This window comes from Lepisma saccharinum, chromosome 27 (assembly GCF_977018435.1).
Source record: "Lepisma saccharinum chromosome 27, izLepSacc3.1, whole genome shotgun sequence".
Taxonomy (NCBI): Eukaryota; Metazoa; Arthropoda; class Insecta; order Zygentoma; family Lepismatidae; genus Lepisma; species Lepisma saccharinum.
The window spans coordinates 20,344,782-20,368,088 of record NC_139255.1 but is presented as its reverse complement, the minus strand read 5'-3'; the positions used below and the strand labels follow the sequence as shown (position 1 = coordinate 20,368,088).

Here is a 23,307-nt window from a genome sequence, read left to right as displayed (position 1 = left end):
CAGTTGAAAAGTGGTGATTCGGACCACTATGTGCCTCCACCGAGTATCGAACCTGGGACCCTTTGATTACAATATTGATGTCAATATTGAATGGTCTCGATTAGCCTGTGTGTAAATAAAGGCAACAAAATGGTTGAGTTCGAAAATCGAGTTGGGTTAGTGGTTAATGTTGTCACCTGGCAATGAAGAGGTCGCGGGTTCGATTCTCTAGGTAGTTAAATTAGGCCAATTGTTTAGTCCCGCCATTATAGGTCCCCGATTAGTCCATCTGTGCATAAATAGTGTTTGAATAAAATCAATATGGCGGCCTTGGGTTAGTGGTTATTGTTGTCGCCTGGTAATGAAGAGGTCGCGGGTTCGATTTTCTAGGTAGTTAAATGAGGCCAATTGTTTTGTCCCGCCATTATAGGTCCCGATTAGTCCATCTGTGCATAAATAGTATTTCAATAAAATCAAAATGGCGGCTGCGGTTTGTGTTTAACGGCGGCGGCGGCGGCGACCGGGGCGCGGCGCGGGGCGGGGCGGGGCGGGGCGGCGCGGCGCGGGGGGTGTTTTTTTATTCCGCGAGATGTTTTAACCAAGTGGTTGAGGGTTCGATACCCAATGTTGGTGAAAATTGGATATTCAATTGTATTTGTTTAAAAGTTCCGATTAGCTTTTTGTGCACAAAGAGAAAATGAACTAATTGGAAATAATATGTTTATGCTGTAATGAAAAGGTCCCCGGGTTCGATTGACAATGTCAAATTGGCTGATAATGATGTTGTTTTTAAAATAAAATAAAAAAAGAAGTGTGAATAAATTAGAATCTGTTGTTTTGCCGTGTGGGGCCCCAGTAACGATTATCTTAAATGCATAAAGAGTAGGTAAAATAAGCAAGATGGCCGTCACTATTGTTTTGTGATCAAGGAGGAGTCACAGGTTCGATTCAATCAAAGGAGGCAACATTCTATGTTTCAATTCCATGTAAAAGTCTAAAGTTATGTTTCGATTAACCTTAATGCATAAAGAGGAATTAAACAAAAACAAGCAAAATGGCGACAGATGTGATAAAAGAAAAATTGAATTAGTTTTTTTATAGTGACAAGAAAAAATAGCGAATCACTGTTAGAAATAGAATGAAAATAAAGATACTTGCCTTTGCGTGTCCAGCGCTGTGCAGAAAAGCTCTCATGCTTTATCTCCAACAAGTCCACAATACACAATTTTTTTTTATTGTATAGTTAATTATTAATGTTGTTATTAACACAGATTCTTACTAGTGTGAAGAAAAGCTCTCATGCTTTATCTCCGACAAGTCCACATCACACTTTTTCATTATATAGTTAATTATTAATGTTGTTATTAACACCGATATTTACCAGTGTGAAGAAAAGCTCTCATGCTTTATCTTCGACAAGTCCACAATACACATTTTTTCATTATATAGTTAATTATTAATGTTGTTATTAACGATTGTTACCAGTAAAAATATAAACCATGAGGATTTTTAAAGGGGTGATAAATGAAAAAAAAGCCAAGACATATATTTTATCCCTGTTTATTACCAATATTTACAAAATTCAAAAGAGCCGCACACACACACACATACATATGTAAAATGTTTATATTGTGTCACCAGTTTATCAGCATGTTATTTAACAAGTTTTTATTCTTCAAGTTTGTTCACTCACCCACATAAGGAATTGTGTCACTATCACATCCATTTTCTGCTGCAACCACTGAATTAAAATGTTTCACTATTTTTTCCACAAGCATGTTCTCGCAAAAAAGAAACACTTCTTTGGAAAGTCTTTTTCCGTCGATGTTTTGTATAGACAAAGAAACAAAGAAACACAAAACAGGTTTTGTACATCCATGTAGATGGGAAAGCACAAACTTCTCCTTATTACATGCATGGACAGGGGAAATATCTGTGCAACCGAAACATTGTCTATAACGGAAAATCACGCCTTACAGATTAACAAATCTGATTAAAATAATTATAGATGAAATTATTCCAATTAAGAAACTTATTCAGTATAATTCTACACTTAATACTAGTAAAACTAAGGCAATGTGCAAGTGGATGATGTTTAATGTTGCATTTGGACACGACAAATCGTCTCTGAAACAGCATTTGTATATGTTCTTATGGACATTAACGAAAAAAAGGAACTTTTGATCTAGTGGACCGATTGAGCAGAAATTCAAGACCATGGTAAAACACATTCTAAAAGTCCAGATTCCGAAGTTTAATAAAAATCGAGTGAAGGATAAGGCCGTAATTGAGGATAAAAGACCACAGAAGATAACAAAAGGGCGCTTGAGAAGATAGCATTCCCGCTGAGCTGTCCTACTTTCCATGCTGATGGACAATGAACGGGTCAATCACCTAATCTCGTCAAGGGTGCATTTCATCAATACAGGGGTAGATGGCGGATAACAAGTTTTTCTGGAGGGAAAGTAGAAAAGGACTTAAACATAGAGGCTAGACATGGAAGTCTTCGCGCGAAGCTGAAGGAAAAGACAGTACTAGTGGAATATTCGTTCGGATCGCATCCGTGCTAGCTGATTTCGCAAAAGAGTCTTTGTTAGTTTTCGAAACGTTGAACAGCCACATCATGGGTGAGTAGATCGCTACAGAGCCGCAAGGGGTTCTCCCCCTTCCGATCGCGCCTACGTCTGCGACAAAATTCCATCTGTCGTCGCGAGAATTTGATTACCGCCGTGATAAATTATAGCCCGATAATTTCATAACATCGTTGAAACGCCGCCCGAACTATATTTAAAGATAACCGCCGCATTCGTAGCCCTGTGAACTCTGATTTCAATGTGTGAGAGATCGTGAACTGTTGATATGCTGAACCATTGTTGATGTGCCAATCCACTGTTGAGATGCCGAACCATTGTTGAGATGCTGAACCATTGTTGATGTGCCAATCCACTGTTGAGATGCCGAACCATTGTTGAGATGCTGAACCATTGATGAGATGTCGATCCATTGTTGAGCGAACTTAAGATCCTTGCTTCAACGAAGATTACTCCAGAGAAAGGAAGAGAGGAATACGGGTTGACAATTGTAAGTTAAGTACTGGAAGTGAAAGTGATTCCGTTAATCGAGTGTCCATCTGAGATGTCATCCCAGGAAGCAATGACCCAAGTCCAGCCGTAAGGTAAGAAAGCATTTTATGAACGTCGGAGATCATTCCAGAATATCGGCGCGTTATTCTAAATATTGGATTACACAAGATTCCGTAGCCAAATTGACATAAACATTATCTACTTCGCATATTAACAAGTAATAATCATTTGAGTATAATTATTAGTCTAAAAACCACATTGCGTTGAGTAAAAAAAAATTGCTAACAACCGTCTTTAACTGAAAGCCAGACAATGATATTATTCCAGAAAAAATGAAAGTATTTGTAGTAGAATTAGTATTGTGTAATCTGCCGATGAATGTGTGAGTGAGTGTGTGGTTTGTGCGTAAGAGGGCAGCCTGTATAATATAAATTGATTTATTTAATTATATAGATTTCACACCCATTTTGTCGTGTTACGTAATTTACAGAATAGAATAATATAACGGTATAAACATAGTTACCTCGCTTTAAAGGTCCAACTGCGTAAACACGATCCCTGAGACCATATTTATTATGATATTATTATATTCCTTATGGCTTAAATTACAGTTATACTTGACATTATTGAACTAATTAATTAGTGTACATTTTACTTTAATTGCTTACCATTGAACCCGTCGCGCTTATTACAAGATGGCGCCAGAACATGCGACAAGGCAGGCCGAACATGCGACAGGGCAGGTCGAACATGCGATAGGACAGGTCGAACTGAGTTACGTTTAGGCTAATGTGTCGTATTTGCGTTCTAAATCAGCTTATCAGATAGGTAGGCCTGAGTGGGCTGTGGTAACTGCAAAGGAATATGTTAAGATAATCGTAGGCATTATGCAAGCTATGGATAGGAAAGTAAACTGTTTCATTTATTGTTGCTAGTATAACTGTAATTTCAAGAATTGAAATCTTGATTGAAAATTTTTATAGGCCATAAACCTGCCATGTTTTGCGACGGGACGTTAAAGCGAAAGGAGCTTGTGAAAAAATTTTATTAAGCTAAATAATAGAATAATAACAATGAACGCGTAACCAAATTAATTGAGTTTGAATAATTACGTAACAAACACAAACTTAGGATGTTTATCATTTATTGAGGTATTCTGGAATATTTGCATGTTTTGTTTATTGTATTTTGATATTTGTAGTGGTTAGTGTAGTTAAAGAGTATATAGAGGATTTTGTGAATACTATTATGTTGCATGTGTGTATATATATATTTTGGGCTTATCGATCAACAATTAAATGGGCGAAGAATTAAATTTTTGGGCAATCCGGCGGTACGGAAAACGACTAGGCCGATGGAAGAAAGTGGAACCCCGTAGGCTCTATTTATGAAAACGAAAAGAGAAATTTATATCTCGCTGCGAGAGCGCATCGAATCCAAGGAAGAAGAGAGAGAGAATAACGACCGAGCAGAAGGGTGATGGAGAGAATAACTCGACAAAGGAAGAAGATTGAAGAAATGGACAATCGAAAGGAAGGAGAGGAAGTGACGTTACTGGAAGGCGACCAGGGAGGAGAAAGCAACCGTGCTCCGGAGAATACCGTTATCCCTGAAAGTGAGCAGCCAACGGCAGTGTTACCAACCCAAGGCACCATGGATGTTCAAGCGATAATGGCGCTCTTCACTACGATGATGAAGCAACAAGAAGAAGAGAAAGAACGTCGAAGAGAGGAGAAAGAAAGGAAGAGGAAATTGGAAGAACAAGAGAAAGAAAGGAAGAGAAAATTGGAAGCAGAAGAGAAAGAAAAGCAAAAATAATTGCGAAGAAGAGAGAAAGAACAACAACACCGAGAGATGATGGATTAGTTTCTACAAGCATTAAAAAAGAATGATGAGAAAATAGAAAAGGTCCAAGAAGAGTGTGTTGAAAGACATCGTGATAACTCGAAAGACATTGAGAACCTGGAAAAAACAGTGGAAACTGAAGTCAGGCAGATCCATGAACACCTGGCACACCTGGGAGAGAAGATAGAAGAAAAGAAGAATGACGTGGAAAAGAGAATGGAAGAGGAATTCCGAATGGTTGATCGTCGACTTGCAGCGGATTCCAGAATGGTGGAAGAAAGATTCGGACAAATCGAAACAAAGATGACCTCAGAACAACAGCAATGGAGGAAGATAAAAAACATGACGCAAGACTTACGCCAAGACGTCACACGAATCAAAGAAACGATGCAGAGAGAGACTTCTTCAATCGTTATTACGTCACCACGAACGAGGAACGAGGAAGAACAGCGAGAATCAACGCCCCTGGCGACATCAGTGCAAGAACCGTCTCGATCGGGGAGTCAGTCCACAGGCGATGACGTCATGGAGCAGGATAGCAGTTGCTCGCGAGTCCACTCCGTGGTACAGACCAGTGTGGCCACCTCGGAAATAGGCAGGCGTGCCATCTTCTCGAAGTTTTCACTGGACAACTTTATGATTTTCGACCAAGAGAAGACAGAAACTTTGCCATCCACGTTTCTTCAAGAATTCAAAAGAGATTGCATTTTATATGGGATTCACGAAGAGGATTACCTGAAGCTCATCCAGAAACTTCTTCGCGGTTCCGCACGCATTTGGTTAGACCACCAGGTACCAGCGTTCAAGACCTTTAGCACCTTCGAAAAAGCTTTCATTGAACAATTTCAGTGCAGATCGTTGGTAGAGAGGAAGGTTACCCAGTTAAGAAACAAGCGGTACGACGTCAACGGAAAGCTCACATACAAACAGTTTTTCTGGCAGAGGGTGAATGAATTCCGTTCGCTTAAGCCCGGAACCGAAGTGATAGAAATCCTCACGGCCATCAGAGCAATGTACCCGAGCTATGTACAGAGGCAGCTTACAGGAGATGTATTAGAAAATTTTGACCGAATGTCGCTTATCCTTGAAGACATGGATTTGCTGAAGGAGAACGAAAAACATCGATGGGAAGATCAATCGAGCAGAAGAGGGAATAATAATTTTGATAGGAAGAGAGGAGAAAATTTTCCACGAGTGCAAATGGCGACTACACGCAATACATACAATGGACGTCGACAACAATTCAATCGACAAGAACAATCGCAGTACAGTCCTCCAAGACAGCGAGACAGGGATACCAAACGCCCGAATCGAGGAAACTACCGTGGAGGCAGACAGAACACAAACGCAGGTTACCGAGGGCGTGGCGACATACGATTTTCACGCGGGGAGGAAGACAATCGTATGGAAGAAGGCAGAACACAAGCTATTCATTTAGTAAGAACCGCCTACAACAATGAGAAGCAAGAGACTGACGAACAATGGCCTCAACCATCAACGAGTAGGGGACTCAATCCCAACGCGCCAGATTACCAGTCAGGTACTCGTCGGGATAACAGCCACGGCGCAAGAGCGGAAAACTAACACCTTCCGACGACAGCTCGGCTCGTGTCGGCGGAGAATCTGAGATGCAAAAGGTTCTAGAGCCACAATCCTCACCTGTGAATCGACGACACAAAATGACAGACATAGAAGTAAGAAGTTGTTGGTTCATAAATAACTTATCAGAAGATGATGATGAAAGCGATGCTGCAGAGAATTCGAGCAGGAAATTATGGCCATCTCAAACGCCTCAAATACAGTTAAAAATAGGAGAACACTCTATTAATGCCATCGTGGACACTGGGTCGGAATTGAACTTGTGTGGGGAACAGATCTGGAAGAAAATCTCTAAGGATATAACAAAACCGCAGCTTAGTAGCAGTAAGGACATTAGGCTAGTAGATTTCTCAGGCAAGGTTAGACAGCGACCGCTAGGGCACGTGGTAGTAGGTGGCAAAATAGGAGACATGGAGACTCTAATAGATTTTTACGTCGTTCGAGAATTGAATGTGGATGCTATTTTAGGCATGGAGTTCCTTATACAGTATAGCGCAGATTTGAACCTACGTAGAGGGACGTTACGTTTATGTGACGACGCCAGTCAGCAGGAAGCTGAATTTATAAATAATAGAATGTACTTCCCAGAGGAAGGAAAGTGTTTTAATGTTACAGAAAATTGCGCTACCTTAAGCCCTGAGGAAAAAATTGATGTATTAGTGTCTAATCTCAACGAAATAAACATGGAAGCCCGAGAGAAATTCAGAAACATCCTACGAGAGCATGCAGAGATCTTTTCAGAGAAACCAGGCAGATGCAGAGTATACACTCATGAGATCAATGTTGAAGGTGACGAACCAGTCGTGTCACGTGTACATCCGGTGGCCTACTCCTACAGGGGCGAAATAAGAAAGCAGTTGAGACAGATGTTAGATTGGGACATCATTAGATTAGGAAATAACATCTTAAAACTCACAAACTGCAAAAATGGCAAAGAAACTACACCTCAGCACATCGATAATGTAAAAAAAAATGGAATTGTTCGACAGGAAAGAGAGATTCGTGGATTCAACAGCTAAAAATGAACCAAACAAATCCTACCAACGACCAAGCTGCAAGCTACATGTAGAGAAACTTGTATATAGCAAATATCTATATATATCATACAGTCTAAACATATATATATATATAACATAATGAAGTGAAAGGTTTAAAGAATTGTTAATTAATCACATTTATATAACCATGTCTACATGATGAATAAATTAGTTATAAGTATATAATTTTCCATATTTTAGTCAAGTTATGAAAATTGATTTACGCATATAATCATTAGATTTAAGTGTGGTAATTGTATTCATTTTTGAAAATCAAGTGTAGGTATGTCTAAAGGTTTATATATATAAGTTCACTTATTTGACGAATGAGAAATATTTAATATTCATTTGCAAATATTTAATATGTAAGGTAATGATTTATAGTAATGATAATTGTGCTTATGAAATTGGTTATGAAAATGGTGTAAACAGTCCAGGGTTCGAGTCCCTGATTCGGACGTTTTAAATTTAAGAAAAAGTAGGCATAATTTTACGTTATGATGAAATTTATTGTGGGATGAATTTTCTGCCAGTCAGCAAAGCTAATTCCAGAAAAAAATTCATGTGCAAGAGGGGGAAAGTTTATAACGGAAAATCACGCCTTACAGATTAACAAATCTGATTAAAATAATTATAGATGAAATTATTCCAATTAAGAAACTTATTCAGTATAATTCTACACTTAATACTAGTAAAACTAAGGCAATGTGCAAGTGGATGATGTTTAATGTTGCATTTGGACACGACAAATCGTCTCTGAAACAGCATTTGTATATGTTCTTATGGACATTAACGAAAAAAAGGAACTTTTGATCTAGTGGACCGATTGAGCAGAAATTCAAGACCATGGTAAAACACATTCTAAAAGTCCAGATTCCGAAGTTTAATAAAAATCGAGTGAAGGATAAGGCCGTAATTGAGGATAAAAGACCACAGAAGATAACAAAAGGGCGCTTGAGAAGATAGCATTCCCGCTGAGCTGTCCTACTTTCCATGCTGATGGACAATGAACGGGTCAATCACCTAATCTCGTCAAGGGTGCATTTCATCAATACAGGGGTAGATGGCGGATAACAAGTTTTTCTGGAGGGAAAGTAGAAAAGGACTTAAACATAGAGGCTAGACATGGAAGTCTTCGCGCGAAGCTGAAGGAAAAGACAGTACTAGTGGAATATTCGTTCGGATCGCATCCGTGCTAGCTGATTTCGCAAAAGAGTCTTTGTTAGTTTTCGAAACGTTGAACAGCCACATCATGGGTGAGTAGATCGCTACAGAGCCGCAAGGGGTTCTCCCCCTTCCGATCGCGCCTACGTCTGCGACAAAATTCCATCTGTCGTCGCGAGAATTTGATTACCGCCGTGATAAATTATAGCCCGATAATTTCATAACATCGTTGAAACGCCGCCCGAACTATATTTAAAGATAACCGCCGCATTCGTAGCCCTGTGAACTCTGATTTCAATGTGTGAGAGATCGTGAACTGTTGATATGCTGAACCATTGTTGATGTGCCAATCCACTGTTGAGATGCCGAACCATTGTTGAGATGCTGAACCATTGTTGATGTGCCAATCCACTGTTGAGATGCCGAACCATTGTTGAGATGCTGAACCATTGATGAGATGTCGATCCATTGTTGAGCGAACTTAAGATCCTTGCTTCAACGAAGATTACTCCAGAGAAAGGAAGAGAGGAATACGGGTTGACAATTGTAAGTTAAGTACTGGAAGTGAAAGTGATTCCGTTAATCGAGTGTCCATCTGAGATGTCATCCCAGGAAGCAATGACCCAAGTCCAGCCGTAAGGTAAGAAAGCATTTTATGAACGTCGGAGATCATTCCAGAATATCGGCGCGTTATTCTAAATATTGGATTACACAAGATTCCGTAGCCAAATTGACATAAACATTATCTACTTCGCATATTAACAAGTAATAATCATTTGAGTATAATTATTAGTCTAAAAACCACATTGCGTTGAGTAAAAAAAAATTGCTAACAACCGTCTTTAACTGAAAGCCAGACAATGATATTATTCCAGAAAAAATGAAAGTATTTGTAGTAGAATTAGTATTGTGTAATCTGCCGATGAATGTGTGAGTGAGTGTGTGGTTTGTGCGTAAGAGGGCAGCCTGTATAATATAAATTGATTTATTTAATTATATAGATTTCACACCCATTTTGTCGTGTTACGTAATTTACAGAATAGAATAATATAACGGTATAAACATAGTTACCTCGCTTTAAAGGTCCAACTGCGTAAACACGATCCCTGAGACCATATTTATTATGATATTATTATATTCCTTATGGCTTAAATTACAGTTATACTTGACATTATTGAACTAATTAATTAGTGTACATTTTACTTTAATTGCTTACCATTGAACCCGTCGCGCTTATTACATGTCTACTTTGAAGTATAAAAAGGTGAGTTGCACAATATTACTATTTAGTGTCCAGCAATGCTGTCGACTTTAAATTTGCTTCACGGGTTAATATCAAAAAGAGCCTTTGACAATCATCATGTTGGGGTTTTCGCAGCTAATGAATTACCTGTACATGTGGAACTACCAGCAGCGTTGATTGTAAATACAGACCCCAAAGATAGCCCCGGGAAACACTGGGTAGCAATTTACATAGACAGTAACTTCCGGGGGGAATTTTTTATAGTTACGGAAAACCTCCACATGTGCATAACCATTTGCGATTTTTGGAAAGTAACTCTAAATTCTATACGTACAACACTCATCAGATACAAAGTTACGGGTCTGTGTACTGTGGGCATTACTGTTTTCTGTATTTATTCCATAGAACCTATGGAAAGCCCATGCATAAATTTCAAATTTTATTCCCAGTACCGATAAAAAACGACAATATTATAACAACTTATTTGCTGACTCGTAAATTAAATTTATAATACTCGGTACGTATACTAGAAAATATTGACAGTAAATACTGTTTGAAATTGTATACAAGTTACATATAGTCCTAATAGTATATTAATAATTTTGTAGCGTTACAGTTTACAACAGCTTACTTATAATCTTTATCTTGTTTTGTGTCTTTACAGAACAATGACGCAATATCCAGAGATGGGATCTTTCAATGCTAGATTGTCCTCTTTCAGAAACTGGCAATCAAAAGAATTCCCGTTTGTAGAAGCTCTGTCCGAAGCAGGATTATTTTGCATTCAAAAAGAGGATAAAACAGTATGCTTCAAATGTGGTGGAGGATTATACCGATGGAAATACAAAAACAATACAATACTAGAACATCGTCGATATTTTCCATTTGCCCCCTGTCTATAAACCTAATTTCAGATCGACAATGCGGTTGATGCTTTAATTAAATTAATTAATATTTGTTATCCAATATTTCCTCAATATGACGTTTATGATATTCTGCTGATTTTTCTCTCACCATTGATCTTTGTAACGCCCCGCCCCCTCCACCTATTTTGTCCAGCACATGCTTGGTTTGCTACGCGCGCATGCGTCTCAAAAACACACCCACGCATTTCTTCAAATGTACATCTGCACGCTTGCACATGCAGTATCTCGCAGTTCTTAGTCATGGAATCCTCTATTTCGATGCCGCTGAAAAAAAGATTTCAACCGTACACTAATTTCAAGGGGGTTCTTCAGAAAGAGAGCGATCAGCATTTACCTGAAGAACAAAAACAAGTAACTAGTCTTATACGCCAGTCGATATTATTTGATCACGTCTACTATTTGAATGCTTCGAAAACAAAGGTTATCTCAATCGGACTTTCCTCTCATCTGGATTTCCAACCTGTGGTCAGGCTACACAGAAGCGGGGCGGCCGGTGTTGAACTACAGTTGCAGGAGTGGCACGCTCTTCAGGAATTGTTTCCAGTAATCGACAATTACATCGCTATTCCAGGTGAGCAGCCTCGTGTTTCCTACCCACTAAGTGAGCAACATGAATTGCTGATAACCACACTGTACAATCGTCGTCAGATCATTATAAGGAAAAAACCAGCTTACGGTTCCCTGGAGATAGTGTTCATCGCAGAAAGTTCGTGGTGGAACTTTATGAAGATATTTGTGTGCATCGAGCATGCGAAAGTTATGTGTGAAACAGTGTCGCCGTATCTGAAATCATATTTTGGAAACTGTGTGGAATCTTGCATTCTCGACCTTCGCGAACAATGTTTCGGTTGCACAGATATTTCCCCTGTCCATGCATGTAATAAGGAGAAGTTTGTGCTTTCCCATCTACATGGATGTACAAAACCTGTTTTGTGTTTCTTTGTTTCTTTGTCTATACAAAACATCGACGGAAAAAGACTTTCCAAAGAAGTGTTTCTTTTTTGCGAGAACATGCTTGTGGAAAAAATAGTGAAACATTTTAATTCAGTGGTTGCAGCAGAAAATGGATGTGATAGTGACACAATTCCTTATGTGGGTGAGTGAACAAACTTGAAGAATAAAAACTTGTTAAATAACATGCTGATAAACTGGTGACACAATATAAACATTTTACATATGTATGTGTGTGTGTGTGCGGCTCTTTTGAATTTTGTAAATATTGGTAATAAACAGGGATAAAATATATGTCTTGGCTTTTTTTTCATTTATCACCCCTTTAAAAATCCTCATGGTTTATATTTTTACTGGCAACAATCGTTAATAACAACATTAATAATTAACTATACAATAAAAAAAATTGTGTATTGTGGACTTGTTGGAGATAAAGCATGAGAGCTTTTCTGCACAGCGCTGGACACGCAAAGGCAAGTATCTTTATTTTCATTCTATTTCTAACAGTGATTCGCTATTTTTTCTTGTCACTATAAAAAAACTAATTCAATTTTTCTTTTATCACATCTGTCGCCATTTTGCTTGTTTTTGTTTAATTCCTCTTTATGCATTGAGGTTAATCGAAGCATAACTTTAGACTTTTACATGGAATTGAAACATAGAATGTTGCCTCCTTTGATTGAATCGAACCTGTGACTCCTCTTTGATCACAAAAGAATAGTGACGGCCATCTTGCTTATTTTACCTACTCTTTATGCATTTAAGATAATCGTTACTGGGGCCCCACACGGCAAAACAACAGATTCTAATTTATTCACACTTCTTTTTTTATTTTATTTTAAAAACAACATCATTATCAGCCAATTTGACATTGTCAATCGAACCCGGGGACCTTTTCATTACAGCATAAACATATTATTTCCAATTAGTTCATTTTCTCTTTGTGCACAAAAAGCTAATCGGAACTTTTAAACAAATACAATTGAATATCCAATTTTCACCAACATTGGGAATCGAACCCTCAACCACTTGGTTAAAACATCTCGCGGAATAAAAAACACCCCCCGCGTCGCGCCGCCCCGCCCCGCCCCGCCCCGCCCCGCGCCGCGCCCCGGTCGCCGCCGCCGCCGCCGTTAAACACAAACCGCAGCCGCCATTTTGATTTTATTGAAATACTATTTATGCACAGATGGACTAATCGGGACCTATAATGGCGGGACAAAACAATTGGCCTCATTTAACTACCTAGAAAATCGAACCCGCGACCTCTTCATTACCAGGCGACAACAATAACCACTAACCCAAGGCCGCCATATTGATTTTATTCAAACACTATTTATGCACAGATGGACTAATCGGGGACCTATAATGGCGGGACTAAACAATTGGCCTAATTTAACTACCTAGAGAATCGAACCCGCGACCTCTTCATTGCCAGGTGACAACATTAACCACTAACCCAACTCGATTTTCGAACTCAACCATTTTGTTGCCTTTATTTACACACAGGCTAATCGAGACCATTCAATATTGACATCAATATTGTAATCAAAGGGTCCCAGGTTCGATACTCGGTGGAGGCACATAGTGGTCCGAATCACCACTTTTCAACTGTAGCTCCAATCCTGATTAGTTTTGCCGTGCATAAAACGGACTTAAAAAAAAACTAACTCAATCTATCAATCAATCAATATTGACTCTACCAGGAATCGAACCCTCGACGCCTCTTGTTTTACAGAGCAATAACCTTAGTCGCTAAGCTTTCGGGGGGTACAGCACCTTCGGCGCCATCTTTAAATCATTTCTTCATGTCTTTCCATCATACGCAATGGTTGCGCGCGCATTTCCTCCACACACACACACACACACACACACACACACACACAAACATATGCACGTGTTAGGTTAGCATACATCAAGAAACAAGGTGACAAATCCATTGACCTCCTCCCCCCACCGCTTCCGATGTCTTCAACGTGATCAGACACGTTCTGCTGACTCAACAATAAAACCGCTCGTGGCCCGCTACGACCGGATGTAACATAACATCAGTCGCATCAAATTTTTGCTGACGCGTAGGAACGAAGTGCTGCCTCTCTACTGGCGTAATTTTGCCCGTCCGCTTAGTAAGGGGCTAACTTCATTCATGCTTTTATCCATTACAAAAATCATCATGGGCATTCTCCTTGGGAGAAGATGATCCCCGTATCATCTTATCCAACAGAAATAGAATTGTTAACAGGAATAAATACGCTATTATATTGCAAATTTATTTCTTCTTTAGAATAAAGAAGGTATAATTTTAATATGTGATAATGTTAATGGGTAATCCTGTGTTCATGGTACTGAGCAAATTATAATGCTTTAAGACATTTAAATGCATATTATACATAAATATTGGATAGTAACAATTTAAAGTGGAGGAAATGTGGGGTGGTGCTTTCCCCCAGTTAAGAGAGATTTGTGTTTAAACATCGACAGTCCTATTTATCGGCCATATTGAACCTCAGACTATGTTGGGTGAGTTATGCTGCCATTTTATTTAACACTAGATATGCTGTGATTGTTTGTTTTAAGTTCACTTTATTCACATGTAATCTAATCAGGATTGGCATCCGAAATACTACGTTTGAGATATCGCACCCTTGACCACAAGGGATAACTATACCACTATGATATTCGTGAGGCCTGGATACTACTAGCGAATATTATTTCTATCCTTACTTTAATTTGTACATTTTTATTCTGAGATTAAGTAATATTATTCGAAAACATTAAAGTTATGATATTTTAATTGGCATCGAGGTACGCAAGTTTCCATGCCCTATACTGCCCCCTTCCGGCACTCGCGCTGTTGTAAATAATACAACAATGTATAATTTTTAAAAGTTAAATGAAGAGCTTGGTCACCAACAATGGATTCCACCAACGTATTCGTTTGTTGGTCCTTCCTCATAGTCACTGCTAAATAAATGGTTTTATTAGTCAATTGTTTAGTTGCAATAGAAGAATGAGGCAGTAAATGTGTTTCTGTTGTACTTTTTACAACTTCTGAGTACTCTTGTGTTCTTTTTTCAATTCCATCCCAATATTATGTTTCACCATTTTATTTATTTCAATGATTACTAGTATTCATGATTGATAGAATTAGTGTAAAAATCATTAATAAATATTAAGAAAATAAAAAAACTACTTTCTTGAAGAATTATAATTGTATGACTGAAAATAGTGAGTGTTGTAAAAAAAATACAACGCACGAGTACTCATGTGAGAGAAATAAGCTCGAGTGCTGGAGGATTGAGGGTTACATGGGGAAGGCAGTTGAATACAAATCTAAATGTATGAGGTAGTTAATGTCAAACATACGTTAAGAGACAAATTAGTACAAAAGTATGAAAAGTAGTAGCACATATATAGATATGGCCTCCATTCGTCTCCAACTCAAATGTGGCGACATACATAAGATTTACACTCCAAATTGACAGCATGCAGAATATGGCACTGTGATTTTTACACACCCCTTTGATTCCTCAAAACAAATTTCTTGTAAGTCTATCGTACATAGGAATACCCAATAGTGCACACCCAATAACCCCAATAGTAAACTGCAATTTCACTACATGTTCAGTGGGATGCACAAGTATTGCTCGACAAATTGTCCACTACTAATTTAATTAATTTTCCCCTTGAACCCTGCGTGTTTTTAAGGAACGATTTTTATGTGTACTGGTGCAGACGTTGTCAGTAGCTTCTTTAGTACTTTGTTTCAATAGTTGAAGCTCTCAAGAATTGAAACAATTAGAAACAATCAAAACAAACATTGTGATTAACAATTTGCTTGGTACTACTTATGCATTCCACTGTACAAGACGTATTGTAAATGAATAGCAGAAAACACATACTTACGTTTACCACTTTGAAGAACTTTTCCTGCATGTATGCTAACTTAAAATTATCGTTTGGAAGAAGGGCGCCATTGGATAGCTCTATCCTTGTTTTTCCCTTTGCCCCAATATACAATAATCCCAGCATAATCCTCACGTTGAAGGACGAAAAAAAGATGTTTTTGTCTTCCACTCCATGGCTGATTGCCTGTAATGGAAAATGTGCTATTAAGTTATATATTATAGGATTTAGAATGCATACAAAAGGGCATTTCTTAATACATTGTCTTAGTCTTAATGTTTTTGAACTTATCTCTTTTTAGTGGTTAGTTAATGAAGTTTCGAACTGAGAAGAAAACCAAATCAAATTGTATGATGTGACCACCATCACATACATTTTTACGAAAATTAACAAATATCACGCACTTGTTGCACGTTGTTATGGTTGAATAGATTTATTAAATGATTTGTCTGGAATCAATAGCCTCTTACAAGTATGTGAAAAGAAATTAGCAGATTTCTTATGCACGCAACAAACACAGTACAGAGGTACTGTTACTGGATTCGATGTTTCATGTTCAGAGATCTATCGTCCTATGCTACTACAGTGATGCACGAATTTCGAGAGGATTTCTCTGGAGCGTCAAATTGTTCTCAAGGACGACGCTAGATAGCTTACGGAACTGAGGAAAAACGAGCGGTATATACTCGAAGCACAGTAGTGCAGGTATAAACGCAATTTGTCTGTGGCAATGGCCCTCAAATATGGATCGCGAAGCATTGAAATTGAAACTTAATTCAACATAGTCATCATCTCCTTGTTAAAATGCAGTTTAGTCTATCTTACCGATACACAGTGATATATGAAAATGAAATAGAAGATTCTAGTCTGAAACTACCAAGGCGGCTATTTTACATGTAGGTATGTGACTACGACTATTACTTTGAAATGATAATTCATTGTATACGCTCGAGCGTGGCACGCCCAAGGGTAGGACACTCCAACGAGTAAGAGCGAGCGAAGATTGTCGCAGTACTCTTTAGAGGGAACCGGTGTGCCATGTGGAAAATAGTGAAAAGTTTACAAAATAGATAAAGAAATATATATGAACATACATAGTATATACGCATATGGTATATAATATTTACTATGTACATGTACTATATGGTATAAAGAAATAAATCTACATGCCCAGCATCGTTGGGCATGCCAGTATTTCGTAACATCCCAGCTCGATATCGTGTATAATCTTGCACAAACTTGTTGAGACTTGCCAAGACCTGTAGTTGGATTTTGTTGAGATAGGCGTTTTGCCACAGGAAGCGGCGGGCCGGCTACCTTGGGGAAAGGTGAGTCAAGGTCAAGCAAAAGTAACAAAACTAGGAGATTGGTGGTGGGGGGAGGGGGTGCAAGGTGCTTTTTGGTTGATGATCGCTAATAGGTGAAGACGGAGGAAGAGAGGTTCTGCACGATATCGAACAGGGTGAGTTATCATTACTCCTCTACCTGCCATTCTCAGTCAGAAGGGTTGTGATAAAACAACTGTTATGTCATTTATTTAAGTTAGATCGGTTACCTCGTATCTGGCCCCTGACGGGGCCGTCGCGTCAAGAAAGGGCCGATTAACGGGATGAGCTACACCCCATTGGTTTTATCCCCCATTCTACAGGGTACAAAGCTATAATTTTGTGCTATTGCCCCTTTCAGAAAATAATATAATTGCACCCCTCTATCTACTACTAAAAAAATCTACGTTGTCTATGTAAACGCAATATTCTCAGGGTACCAATCAGAATCTGCTATATCCATATTCTGAAGAATAAGATTTTATAATTTTAATTATGGAATTAAAATCTCAAACCTACGTGCATGTACAGCCACCAGTAATAAAAATATTACTTCTAGATCCTGAAATACTAGCTTCCCTGCAAGGCGTTGTATGAGTTCCATAACTCTATGGCGATAATGGGATTTTAATGGCAAAATTTTCAAAGACAACATCTACGACCTACGCAGAGTAAAGTAACATACATAACGCTTTACAGGGAAGCGAGCATTTCAAGATCTAGGAGTCCTATTAAAAATAATAATAATATTTGTGTTTGTCTTGTGTAGTAGTTCCTCCATTCATATTGGGGGTTAGGCGTAGAGCTGACAACTCTGCACTGTAAAAAGACATGTCAAGAAGCAGCAATACAAGGTCATGGATGTTCCCAAGGTAAAATATTCCGGAGGTAAAATAGTCCCCCGTTCGGATCTCCGGGTGGGGACTACTTTGGGAGGTCCCTGGACTAAGGATAAGATTTACGTTAGGAATAAGGATATTAAATTAGGCACCTGGAATGTTCTGAGCCTTTACTGGCCTGGAGGATTTCAGTGTACAGTTAATGAGATAGTTAAGTATAAATTAGATGTAGTAGCTGTCCAGGAAGTTAGGTGGCCAGGAGAAGGGAATTGTAAAACTAAAAATTATACTTTTTTCTATGGTGGTACTGAAAATCATAATTTTGGAACAGGCTTTTTCATAAATAATAGAATTATCTCAGCTCTTAAAACAGTAGAATTTATTATTGATAGGATATCATATGCAGTTTTACAGGGTAGGTGGTGTAAAATTATTTTAATAAACATACATGCACCAATGGAAGATAAAGATGATAATACTAAAGATGATTTTTATACAGAGCTAGAACAGGTCTTTGATAAATTTTCTCAGTATGATATGAAAATTCTGTTAGGTGACTGTAATGCACAGATTGGCAAAGAAGAGACATTTAAACCCACGATTGATAAAGAAAGTCTTCATGAATTAAGTAATGATAATGGTATAAGATTGATTACTTTTGCAACCTCAAAGAATTAATTGTGAAAAGTGCCACATTTAAACATAAAGATATCCATAAATATACCTGGTCTTCTCCAGATGGTAATACTCATAATCAGATAGATCATATTCTCATTGATAAGAGAAGGCATACTAATATAATTGACGTTCGTACACATAGAGGTGCTGACTGTGCCAGTGACCGTTATTTAGTAATTGCTAAATTAAGAGAAAGACTCTCAGTGATAAATCATAAGCAACAAAATCTAAAAGTTCTAAAATTTGATACAGGAAAGTTTACTGATGAAAGAATTAAGAAAGCTTACCAAATTAAACTGTCAAATAGCTTTGATGTTTTGCAGGATTTAAATGATGTTGAAAATATAAATGAGACAGACGTAAATAAGAATTGGGAGCACATACGTAATGCAATAGAATGAGCAGCTAAAGAAAGTATAGGATACCATAAACCGAGAAAAAGTAAGCCATGGTTTGATAATAAATGTCATAATCTAATAGAAATAAGAAATCAGGCTAGACTTGAAAAAAGAGATTACTTGAAATGCAAAATTAACGAAATTGAACCAAACAGCAAAAATAAAAATATCAGAGATTTATATAAAGGTGTAAATGAGTTTATAAAGGGGTGGCAACCTAAAGTAAACTTGATAAAAGATAAAGACGGTGATTTTCTAGCTGACCCAAGCGATATTCTAAATACATGGAAGAACTACTTTAATGACCTTTTAAATGTCCATGTAGGAGATAAATCAGAAGTAAATGAAGTGCACACAGCAGAACCTTTAGTTCCAGAACCTAACTTGACTGAAGTTAAAGATGCTATTAAAAGGCTAAAGAATAACAAAGCACCTGGCATTGATTTAATACCAGCTGAGTTAATTAAATATGTTGGAAATTCATTAATATGTCAACAACATACAAAATATTGTCTAGCATTCTTTTAACAAGACTAACACCATATGCTAATGAAATTATAGGTGATTATCAATGTGGATTTAAACGTAACAGATCAACTACAGATCAAATTTTTCACATCAGACAGACACTTGAAAAAAAGTGGGAATATAATCAAAATGTCAATCAGCGATTCATTGATTTCAAAAAAAGCATATGTTTCGGTCAAAAGAGATAAATTATATAATATATTAGTAGAGTTTGGAATACCTAAGAAGCTTGTTAGTATGATAAAAATATGCACAAGTGAAACAGAAAATAAAATTCGTGTGGGTATTAATGTCTGACAAATTTACAATTAATGATGGGTTAAAACAAGGAGATGTATTATCTCCATTGCTCTTTAATTTTGCCTTAGAATATGCTATTAGGAAGGTAAAAGAAACTAAAGAAGGACTAAAATTAAATGGTGTGACTCAGTTGTTAGCATATTCAGATGATGTAGACTTACTGGGGGATGATGTGAATACAATTATGAATAATGCTAAAATATTTTTCAAAACTGCTAAAGAGATAGGTTTGGAAGTTAACAAAGAGAAAACTAAATATATGCTTACAGGCCGAAACCTAGTGTTAGGTAATAATCAAAATCTAATTAGTGATAACAACTCGTTTGAACCAGTTTCCAAATTCAAATACTTAGGAGTAATATTAACAAATGAAAATTATATAAAAGAGGAAATAAAAAGTAGGCTTAATTCAGGAAATGCATGTTACTTCTCTCTTCATAAACTTTTGTCTTCTCGTTTAATATCTAAGAAACTAAATGTTAAAATATACAAAACCGTAATTTTGCCTTTAGTATTATATGGATGTGAAACTTGGTCCCTTACATTGAAAGAGGAACATAAATTGAGAGTATTTGAAAATAAGATCCTTAGGAAAATCTTTGGACCTAAAAGGGATGAGGAGACAGGTGAATGGAGAAGGTTACATAATTTAGAACTACATAATTTGTATTCATGTCCAGATATTATTAGAATAATTAAATCAAGAAGACTTACGTGGGCAGGCCATGTGGCACGAATGGGAGAGGAAAGAGAAGTTTACAGGATTCTTGTTGGGAAACCTGATGGTAAGAGACCTGTCGGAAGGCCAATACGAAGATGGAGGGACAACGTTGCGTATCATGCCGAAGGCATGACTCGAATCCGGGACCCCGGGCGCCATAGTCCGATAGCCTAATCATTTCATAGAAAGGGCCCGAGTATGAAAGAAGCTGGAAAGAGCTTCTTTCAAGCAAATGCCACCTGCGATCTTCAGCGGATGTAAAAATCCGCTGATACGAATTCTTCCGGAATCGCAGGAACAATACTGCAAACACAGCTTTACGCTGAAAGCACCGTTATTGAGAGACGCGTCCTCTCAACGGCCGAAGTTCGAATTTCGTTTAAATAGCTTGGGAGAATATTTCTCCCCCCAGTCGGTATCTGAAATCTATCGCGTGCACAGTTAGTGCCTCGGAATTATACGAGTTGTTGAACTAAGAAAGTTATGCCGTGAATAGTTGTTACCGAACGTTACAAAAGGAGTTACAGCGAGGAGTAGTACAATATCGGAAAGGAGTATTATTTCAGGAGAGTTTCATCAACGAACCAGCGAGTCGATCGTCACTTCCAGATCTACAGGTAACGAACGTTCCTCTATCCTTGTCTTTCATTCTCTCACACCCTTGCCAGACCAGTCAATTGTAGTGTTTAAAGTTAATCGTGAGTGTTCTTATTTCACGGGGCTAGCCCCCTTGCTTGGTTAAGTGTAGACGTAGCTTTTCAGAGTTATACCCCCTCTTACGATACACCTCTCGCAGCCAAATAACTTCGAATATCAGGCTGCCATAGCCTATCTACGATCCCTTAATTTAAAACGATCGGGTCATTGTACGGTTGAGATGGACCTAAGGGAAAGCGGTAGGGATGGAAAAGAGTATATAGATCTTGCTCAGGATAGGGAAAGATGGAAGGCCTGTGTTGCTGCAGCCATGAACCTTCTTGTTTAAGAAGGCTAGAGAGTTAGTTTAGTTAGTTAGATATTTCTATTTTGGGTATATTCCTATTGCTACTTTAAACACTCATTTATCTTTTAAAAATTCGTTGAAAAACAGGGTGCGTCTTATAAGCCGATACTTAGGCTTAACAATCACGAAGAAGGTAGTTTGTGAATGGTCAAAGCTTAATGGAATGCTGTGAAAACTAAGACAGTGGTTAAATTATTTAAAAAGGTGTGTAGAGATGTTACAGAGGACAATTTGCTGTATAAGGATTCAGATTCTGATATAGAAGTGTTTTCAAGAGACTTCATTTATATTTGTAGATGAATGTTGGCGTTTTGACAAGGAATATTAAAATGTATTCTTTCTTAGTTAGATGAGGTAAGTTTTTCTTGAAAATGTACATACATATTACTTTATATTTGAAATACTGTAAAGTAACTATAATATTCAGTGATAAAGCTTTTCCCCAAAAGAATGTGTACAGAAAAAGCAAATGCGCCTGCAAAAAATTGGCCGAGTTCCCCACCCCTAAATCTTGCAATACATGTGTACGTGTACCTACTAAGAATTTATGAATTACCCTGCATATCTTGAAATACATTTCTTGTACTACATACCGTAATATTATTTAAGGAGTTCTTACCTTGTAAAGTTTCAGAGCAAATTCTAAACTGTGGAGATTTGTTCTTGATCGTATTACTATATTTCTCTTCGGATAGATCCGTTGCATACCACCTTTTACTGCATACATTCTCATTGGATAGTCCGACTGAAGGCAAGATGTTTCAGTCAGAGCAAACATATATGTTCCTGCCAAAATTGACGGCAAAAATACACTGTCGATAAAAGAAAACAAAACGAAGTACACAACTGCTAGTAGAATTAACATTGTGCTGTACAACTTGCTGAAAGGTGTTTGGAAAAAACATTTGGAAGGAAATATACTCAGGAAATCTTTAGGAATAAACATTTAGAAGCAATTACTGGACGCCATTCCCCGTTGTAATTGTGCGAGCTGCAGTTTGAATTAACTGAAGTGTGAGTGGACGCCAAGCAAAAATTACGATAAATAAAAACTTGAAGAAAAACAAAGGTAGTTGATATGGTCAGATTAGTTACTAACTTTTAATTAAAAGTGTCTTTACGAGAAATTTATTGTGTGTTTGAAAAGTTAGTTAAAGTTCGTCAAATTATTGACTAATGGAAAAGTGGGATCATGTTTTGTTGCTATTCAACATATTATAACCAAGGAGCTACTAAGAGTAAAAAGAAAAAAAATACATGAAATCTGGTAGAGGGAAAGTGATATTAAGGTAACTGATAGCATTACAAAGATAAGCCGTAGCTTCCTATTAACTTAAATATTTTGAAATATAAAAATGACCACGTATAACACGTTCAATATATTCTTGTACTTTAAAAATGACGTTATTGTTATTACTTAATTATACAAATTCTCTTATTTCACTGAATGCATAGATAAATTGGAGATGATGTATGTGTAAATAGTTAATGAAAAATACAAAGAAGTTAACAGTCATTGAAAAATTATGAAGGTAATTATTTGAAATAATGACTTAAAAGTGACCCTCACTTCAGCAGCAGCTTCGTTTCTGTCACCATTTTATCAAACATAACTGTAAGTATACCGAAATAGTTATTAGAGAACATTCAATTTTACACTTTTTAAGCCTAGTTATCATATCATTTCAAAATTTAGAACATTAACACTGGCCACCTTAATGTTTTATCACAATACATCTTAATAGTGACAATTCCACCAGGCGTAGCTTTCTCTGGAGTTAC

General features: G+C 37.5%; 1 protein-coding gene across 1 annotated transcript in view; it reads right to left on the bottom strand.

Moving 5' to 3' along the window:
- The window catches only part of LOC145980089 (neuroserpin-like), a 69,200-nt gene extending 46,747 nt beyond the window's left edge, over window positions 1-22,453 (bottom strand). The window contains exons 1-2 of the mRNA XM_083113087.1: window positions 22,145-22,453; window positions 15,734-15,919 (exon numbers count right to left, since the gene is read on the bottom strand). Of these exons, the coding sequence (XP_082969213.1) occupies window positions 15,734-15,919; window positions 22,145-22,390 (432 nt within the window). The 5' untranslated portion in view covers window positions 22,391-22,453. The remainder of the gene's footprint in view (window positions 1-15,733; window positions 15,920-22,144) is intronic.
- Window positions 22,454-23,307: the final 854 nt, after the last annotated feature.